We start from the raw sequence: 9,352 nt of genomic DNA, 5'->3' as shown, positions 1-9,352 counted from the left end.
GCACTCAGAAGTTCTTTGATGAGGTTTTGTGTCTTTAAATGGGTTTTATTCACTTTAATAAAAAGATAATAAGCAGTATATTACTGATTAAAACCCTCTGGATGTTGGACTTTTTATCCATGGGAAAAAAGTTTCAATATGCATAAAACATTTGAATCACATGTTTTTATGGTTATTCTTTGCTTTTCATTAAGGAAACAAAAGGGTCCATTTTTACAACTGCCAAATAGGTCATAACTTATTTCTGGTAGACAGTTAGTGTCTGTCTTTTAGCAAAAAAGATGTGAAATAGATTGCAATTAAATATTCAAGAAATGTGGATGATGGCAGAAGTGGTTTCAGGATTTCATTCAAGAAGGATACAGGAACATTTTTCATGTCACACATCACAACATGATTAAAAAAAACGGCAACATTAAACTTATTTTAAAATGTCATACACACGATAACTACTTACCTATATTGAGAGTTGGATGGATTCTGGTCTGTTTCAGTTAAATCATAATATTTACACTATGAACTTTAGTTTTTTTTGCTATGAAAATTAATAAAAAAAGACACAGTTGGCTAGTTAGTTATTTATTGTACAGTCTATAGACGTTACCTTGTATCTTGTGCTGCTAAAGGCTCATTGACAACAATATTTAATCATTTTATGTTTGACAAAGAAACACCAGTTTCACCAGCACACATATCATTTATAATAATTGGCACTAGTTGAAGAACATGAGCATCAAATTGGATACAATTTCAAACACATTCTTGGCTGTCAATTCATCTCTTTGGAGTGGGCTGTAAGGGGGCGTCAACGCAACATTAAAGGAGCAATTTAACAATCACGGTCCATTATTCTTTAAGACCACTATAATATATAATATACAATGAAACTAAATTGGCGCTGTCAAGTGTCTGCGATAGTGTTCCAACTTCCGGTTGCGATCAGTGCTAAAAATAGTAGAAGAAGAAGCTGTCGAGTAATTTCTGGTAAGTGTGTAGTGATAGTGTTTGATTAGAGACAGTACTATCTGTTGAAAATGTGCGCACTGGCCAAGTACGTGCACTATCTTAATGTGTACTATAAACCGGAGAAGTGTGTGATTTGGGACACAGCCTAGTATAGTGGATTTCACCTCAAAACTCTTTTAAACATTACCTATAGTAGCATTTTAAACTCAGTTGCTATCCTCTAGGTTGCTGTCAGCTTTATAACATAATATGACTGGTAAATTCATTCATTTGCAAAAGTCCAAAGTTACATTTGTTTTGCAGAAAGCTTTGAACCTTTAAACATTTATGTTTTTCTTCAGGGTTAGCAGTTACAAAAACAAGAGCAACTTCTGCAGCTATTGCAAGAAAACTGGAATAACAACGACTGTGAAACACTCCTACGGAGTGACACAAACAAAGGTTGTTATACAAATCCACTTTCACAAACATGAACACACAGAAGCAGCTTGTTTGCACTGCAGTGGCTTCAAGAATACCGATGCTCACCCAGGGCATCCTCGCTAATCCATTGATGATCTCTCCATGGATCAAGGTTTGTCTGAATCAATGTATTAAAAAGATAAGGCTCCTTGTGTAATGTGAATCTCACGACTCGCAAACGCTTCTCACGACTGTTGAACAATCTTTCATTTAAAATAATTAAAATAATTCTTATTAGGTATATCTGAAGTCGACAATAAATGTTCGTAAGTCACAGCTTCTAGTCATGTTATTGATTTATCGTCTCTTGCTCTTAACTTATGCTGCTTATCCCAGCTACTTGGAGCAAGAGGTGAGGACTCCATCACCATCAAATTGAGTCCAGTAAACTGAGAGCCATCGTGAAGAGCTGACGGGAAGACTATGCTAATTTAGCAGCGATACAGTCTGCCGGAGCCGAAGACTTGAGCGATCGGGGTCTTAAACTTTCCAACCTTCCCACCTGGAATCACGATGAGGAAGTTCTTTAATTAACCTCATTCCTGTCAAGTCATGAGAAACATGGCTGTTCACGGATTCTTTTGACTAGAGTCATCAGTACTCTGTCCATCCTTTTCCTTCCTTTTAAATAATTGGATGGGTCGCAGGGGCAGCACTTTATGCAAAGAAGTCCACACTTACGTCATCCTAAAAGAGCTGTTGAAGCAGCGCTATATCAGTTATTGTCAAGACAATCTATCAACTTTATTTCGACATCCGGGGTCTCAAAAAGCTTTCACTTCACAATAACTATTCTGTTGGCACTTGTCAACATAAATGATGATAATAATGTTTGCTCAGTTTATGATGATTTTGTTTCATGTTGTTTGAGATAAGTTGGTATTTTTCAACAGTAATGTGAGTTTTGATTGTTTAATAAAAGTTTAAATGAAATAAAAACTAAAAACTCACCAGTAGTTTCATCTTTACAATATTTTAAGAAGTCATGAGTCATCAAACTGAGATGATAAATTTGAAATTTTAACAAGCATAAACTGTATACATACAGTATATACATAAAAATATTGTGAATAGACTTGTATTATTAACTTTTGCCAGTTCAGAAGTGAGTGTTCAAGGATTTTTTGCTGATGACAAACCGAAACTGAACCTAATATTTATTATTTATTGGCTATTGTATTGATTGTTTAAGCACTTTGTGACCCTGGTCTAGAAAAGCGCTATACAATATTACTTACTTACTAATATTGATCATGATTTTGAATGGATAAAAATGTCAAACTGGACCTACTTAAAATAAAATTATTTTCCGACTCACCTTCTAGCTTGATAAATAATATGCGTCTCATGACAATCTTAATAATAACAATGATAATAATACATTTTATAAAGAACGGTTTATAGATATCAACAAAAAAAAACAACAATAAAATCACAAAATACAATATATCGTCATTAAACTAGATAATAAGAGGAGAGTGAAGAGAGGTTGTGGGGAAGGTGTGCAGTGAGTAACAGGTGTGTTTTAAGTTTAGATTTGAAGAGTTTGGGAGTCACATTTATAGAGGTCAGGTAGTGAAGTGTTCCAGATCTTGGGAGCTCAGCGACTGAAGGCTCTTTCTCTTGTCTCATCCCCTTTCACAGAACTCAACTGCACAACTATCGTTGACAAACGAGAGGTTACGAGAGCCGAGTCCATGATGACGTAATAATGTCCTCACACCTCCTCCAGCCAGTTGTAATCATGCTTGTTTATACACAACAAATCCCTTGAAGGTGGAGACTTTGGAATGCTTGACCAATCCCAGCAGAGTGGGTGTGGTTTTGGTAAACACGATTTTTACTCCAGAAAAAGAGGTCTCAGTGGGCAGGGCTTAAGCGCTTTTTCTAATATAAATATTTAAATGAAAAGTAAGTAAGTAAGTAAGTAATTTTTATTTATATAGCGCTTTTCCTGACCAAGGTCACAAAGCGCTTAAACAATCAAAACAATATTCAATAAAGTATACACTTTAAAGATCAAGATAAAACTGATAACACAACAGGAGTTCCAGAAAATCAAGGAAAAGCCTTAACAAATAAAAACGTCTTAAGATGTTTCTTGAAGGAGTCAGTAGACTCCATCAAGCGCAAAGAGAGAGGAAGATCGTTCCAAAGCTTAGGAGCAACAGCCTGGAAGGATTTCTCTCCTCTGGTCCTGAATCATGTGCGAGGAACCATAAGTAGATTCTGATCCACAGACCTCAGAGCCCGAACTGGGGTGTAAGGCTGGATCAGATCACTGATGTAAGGAGGAGCCTGACCATGAATAGATCTGTAAGTAAGAACCAGAATTTTAAAGTTGATCCTGAAAGAGGTTTTATACAGAAACATGATGAGTACAATAGAGGTCTAAGATCTATTTAAGACACATACATCAACACATTAGTTAAACTTTAAGGAACTTTGTATATTTTTATAAAACAAGGCTGTTGAGCCATAAATACTACACATTCTGGTTTACGTGCTTTCTAAGGCCAGACTTTGGTCATCCTTGTCATGAGTACACTCTTGAAAATCTGGTGAATAAAATATTTTTAGAAAAATATACTTACTTTACTGTGCAACTTATTTAAGATGATAGTTTACGGGGATTGAATGTTTAAAAGACGCTTCTTTTTTTTTTCCTTCATATGATCTGGATGCGACTGGATTCCAGTCCAGATTTTGATTCGCTCTCCGCCAGCACAGCTGATCCGAACGGAGCGCCCCTCCACACACACACACACACACACTCTCACACACACACACGTTCACCTCCTCATACACTCGGTCCGCAGAAGTTGAGTCCAGGCACAGAGAAGAAGGCGCTTCATCTGGATTCATGTTGCAGCTCCGCTCGCGGTGTTTGGCGCAACGGGACTTTTCATCCGCGTGCACGGAGGCGCAGACACGTCTGTCATGTGTTGTTGTTGAGAGATCCGGACACTGAGTTTGCCAGCAAAAGTACCTGCTGCAGGGATCACCTCCAGGGAGAGAAGGGAGGACGAGAGCAGTCACACACCAGAAGTCCACCATGATCAGACTGGACTCCATCCTTTGCACTTTTTCTGTGCTGTGCGTCGCCGCCGGAGTGGAGCTGAGGGCTCGCAACTGCAGCGAGGTGAGGGACGCTTCCACCGCGAGGGGGTTCAGCTTTGCACATGTTCCTCTCCAGGAGATCTCAGGTAATACTGGACTTGACACCGAGATGTACGTCCGACTGAATCCATTCTGTGTTCGTATGAACTTTACAAAAGTTCACTTGACATATAACCCTGCATAGATATGCATATATACATTTGTCGTGAATTAACCTTTCTATAGTTTCTATTTAAGTAAGTAAGTAATAGTTATTTGTAAAGCGCATTTAATTCAAATTAAAGAGGCTCAGTAGGTAATTATTAAATATTTAAAAAACTTTAATGTTGTTAATGTCATCATTTATTTTAAGAAATCCCCTTTTCTTTGTTTAATCTGTATAATTACAAGAAAGCCCCTGATACTAGTGTTTAGACGTTTTCCGAAAGAAAAGTAACATTTCTTGTAATAAACTTAACTAATAATAATAAAGACAAAGACTGTAATATAAAGGAAAGGAGATTTTAAACGTAATGGTTGGCACAATTTTAGCAATGAAAACCATGGGAATATTTTAAAGGACTTAAAAAAAAAAAGAAAACTATATTTAATTAAAAATAGTGTTAAAAATGTTTAAACCACTCCATATTAATAAATGAATATGAAAATGTAGTGGGAAAATAAAATCATGAAGAAATAACAACATATACGTTCATTTTCAATAGGTCCTAAACATGAATAGTTTTGATGTGAAAACTGAAAAACAAAGTAAAAATGATAAATTTAAAATTTCAGGAAATAGTAATATTAAAAATGACTATGAAGCGTATTTAGAGATGAATAAAATAAGGATATATTCTGTACTTGAAAAAATAATTAAAAGGAACAAGTCACAACATAACCATAAGAGAGTCAGAAACACTGAGACCATCACACTGATCTCACAATAGCGGTATAAATGCAGGCAAGGAGACACATGTGGCACCGGGGTCGCACTTTACCCACAGCTGCACTCATTTCAGAGTTTACATGAGTAGAGTTAAATAACTTTGCATCAACAAAATAGACTGAGATGGTAGAGTGGGCGTGTGGCTGGAAGGTTGTCTGTACGATTCCAGCTCCTGGGCAAGACTCTTAACCCCCGATTGCTCCGGGTGGTTCAACTGGTGAGCTGGGTTGCAGCCTCCGGCCGTCAATGTATGAATGTGTGAGTGAATGTATGGGTGTGTGTCATTGTTATCTTCCCTTTATGTTTCTATTTGACATATTCTCATGCACTGGTGATGCTCAGTTATGACAGATTAGTCGAGCATGACATTAATCCAATTTAATATTATTTTTAGTTACCAATCAGTTAAAAGTTAACAACAAATTATTAATCAGTAGGATTTAACAGTCATCTCTGTGGCGGCAACTCTGAAGACAAAACATTTCATCTCTCAATTCAAACTAGTGAGAGTTTGTTTTTCATGTTAGAGAATTTGCTTTACTAAATTTAGCAGGAGGTTCTTCTCTGCTGATTAGCAACTTTTTCTCGATAATGTTTTCTGGGAGACAAAAGAAATGCGATCACAGCAGATGCTGGCGAGAAAACGAACGGTGTCGAGGTCAGATCGGAACTCTGGAGTGAATCAAAGCCATCTGCACGATGAGAGAAACGGCAAATGCGCGGGACGGTTTCTTCGAAGCTTCTCTGAGTTGACAGATGTTTCCAGATGTGTCATGTACGCTTTTCCACTGGCGCGCCGACAGAAGAACAACACCGGGGAAGTCGTCTCATTGACTGTCAAACACTGACGACGTCCATCAACGTCGAAGGCTTTGAAAACTTGGAAACTTTTTGGAAATGTGTCCAGTATATTTCCATACAGCTTCAGAGAACATGAATTAGATGAATGTGCATTTTCACCATTTACAAGGAAGCTTATGACCTCCAATAAACTGTACAATATTGGTTAAGGGGATGAAACACATTATTGGGCTAAGTTGAAAAATTGTGCAGTTGCTGAGAATTCTTAACAAATCAGAGCTCAGATTTTAAAGAAATAAGCTTCTCGAAGTAAACACTAGTATGTCGATAGATGTGACAAAACTACACAGATTTTTTTTTAAAACCCAACAATTGTGAAAATTGGAGCAATTCCCCCCAAAAAATGCAAATGACAGAACAGTTATGAGCACTGTCCCTATTTATTTAGCTTCAAAGGTCATATTTTTATACAATGGTCAGTGCTATATGTCGATGTTAAGTATGTTTTATATATTTTTCTGTAAACTTAGGGATCCGGATGTTGGAAATAAAAAAAAACATTAACATTTTCTACAATATATGTTTTAATTATTTAATTTTGTTACATATATTATATAATTTATTTTTACAGTATACAATATTCACATCTTGAGTCAAATATCTGCCTTTTTCATACCTCGGGATAAGCCAGACAGAGTTTTGTCTTGCTCTTGTGAACCAGCAGGTTTGACCACAAGACCCGTGAATCCGTATTGATCAGAGCTCACCGACTGTGCACTTGGGACCACGTCGACTGTGTTAAAACCGAGCCTCTCGAGGTCAGCCCCAGGATGTAGAACTGCACAAATGTTCAGTTGTGTTTCCACAGTTTCATGTTTCTGATGTGATCTTTAAACCCTCTTGCTGTTGATGTCTAAGGCATCTCATGATATCTTATTATAATCTTTGATAACATTTGTAACTCATTCTAATTTGTACGTCTAATATAAGTAAGTAATTTTTTTTATCATCTTTATAGATTTATACATTATTTTTAAATAAATAGTGTGCGTTATCGGTCCGATTGTGGTTGCGCTGTGACTGGTCGCTGGTTCAATTCCATGATGGTTTTAGTGTCGATGGTTCAGCTTGCAGGCTGCATTCCTGTTTATAGCCAACCGTGTGTGAATGAACGGGTGACTTGGTAAGAAGCACTTTGGGATCATAAAAAAAGAGAAAGGGTGGTGCCCCAAAGCTGGAAGGTTGTCGGTTGGAATCCAACAGAAAACCTTTGCTTTGGGCGCTCTTGTTTCCTCCCACAAAAACATATTTTGATGTTGTCTGTTGGTATGTGAAAAGTCTTTCAATATTTTCCCAACAATGGACTGGAGAGCTGTCCAGGGTGTCCCCTTCTTCCTCACCTCATGTTGCTTGGACAACTTCCAGTACCTTACGACATGTTTAAACAAATAAAGAAGGCAAATACATTATTTTTCTAGATATATGTATATAAAAATGACTTGCAGGCGTTAGTAGTCACAGTGTTGAATCTACTGAGATTGAGAGCTATATCTGGCACCCCTAGGATACGCTACATTTAGTACAGTCATCATAAGGAGATCTGAAGGAGACCCACAGAGACTTCATATATAGCGAATGTCGCCAATTTCCGCTTCAAATTATACAGTCCGAACATAATTTCCTACTTGAACAGGCAGCCATGGCTGTATTTGTAAAGAGCGTGATCATGGGTGAAATCTCTTCTTGGGTCATTGTGGCACTTCGGAGTCGCACAAACTGTTATGAAAGAATAAATCTGACGCAAGCCAAAGGCGACCGCATTTAGATCGGTGAGTCTGACTTCACACCTAATTTCCTAAATGAGGGGGAAATATAATCTCTCCCATCTAAGTGATGTCACCGGCGGTAAGCGTCGAACGCTGCGGCCTTTGAATGAGTCATAACCTTTCATGTTGGCGGAGGAGACAATGCATTATCAACACCTCAGCAGATTCATGGTAGGTTTGCCCTCCAGCTTTCTTCTCTAATTATCATCCCGCGTCATGCAAACAACATCAGAGAGCCGAGGATAATGGACTTAAGTTGAGACATAAATATTGTTTTCTATAAGTAGGTAAGTAAACAACGAACTTTGATGAAAGAGAATAAAAATCTCCCGGAACAACTATCTTAATCAAATTTTCCACAAAAGCATTGAGAACTTTACATTCATATAGTAATCTCAGGTTGAAGAAGCGACCTCACGTCAATATACCAAGAGACAAATATGGCTGAAGAACAATCAATGCTAATTTGTAGCGACTCCAGAGTAAGGTAAAGATTTAGAGAAGCTTTCAACTAAATTGTTTGTAAAACAAGATTGTAAAAATCCATCCATCATGGTGTTTTGTGACCTAACAAGCATCTTTATGAAATATAAGGAATTGAGTTGCAGACACACTGTCATTTATTAGCCCTTGTTACTTCGTTGAAGTTATTAATACAAATTACTTTTCAATATGTGAACACAAAATTGAATTCCTGACTAATGAACTGATAAAATAAACTTTCTTTCCCTTCCCAGAGAGCAAACTTTGATGATTGTTAGTCAGATTGGATATTGGGGTTGGGTTGACGTTGATCAATCAATGTTAAATTACTGTCACAATTTTAACATTGAAAATCTGACGTTGAATTGATTCAACATTAGACATAGATGGTGGGCGTTGGTAGAGGGGCATTTGTGGCAGGAATTTGGACATCTGTGGCCATTTCCGATCGGCAAACATTTTATCCAAGTGGAAGAGGAACTGGTAAGTCCTTTTAACATATTTTTTTATTGTTATATTTACATAAAATATATTTTTCTTCAAGTACTTCCTCATCAATGTTATTCTACTCATAAATTGCATATTATTGTACCATGAATTCACACTTTCTTAGGTTAAGCTTGAATAGCATGTTGACCAAACTCAGAAACAGAAAGACGCAGCGCACCAAAAAATAACGTTGATTATTTGACTTTAATAATATAGTACCAAACCAAGATGCCGCTGTTCCAGTGAGTCATGTATACAATAACTATAATTTCAGAGA

The 9,352-nt window shown here is 37.1% G+C and overlaps 1 protein-coding gene across 1 annotated transcript in view; it reads left to right on the top strand.

Moving 5' to 3' along the window:
- The first annotated feature begins 4,483 nt into the window (after positions 1-4,483).
- The window catches only part of gpc6b (glypican 6b), a 102,051-nt gene continuing 97,182 nt past the window's right edge, over positions 4,484-9,352 (top strand). Inside the window, exon 1 of the mRNA XM_087804420.1 lies at positions 4,484-4,634. Within this exon, the coding sequence (XP_087660546.1) occupies positions 4,484-4,634 (151 nt within the window). The remainder of the gene's footprint in view (positions 4,635-9,352) is intronic.

This window comes from Callionymus lyra, chromosome 12, assembly GCF_982586985.1.
Source record: "Callionymus lyra chromosome 12, fCalLyr1.hap1.1, whole genome shotgun sequence".
Classification (NCBI taxonomy): Eukaryota; Metazoa; Chordata; class Actinopteri; order Syngnathiformes; family Callionymidae; genus Callionymus; species Callionymus lyra.
Note: the sequence above shows the minus strand (reverse complement) of the source record. Positions and strands in the feature narration are given on the sequence as shown.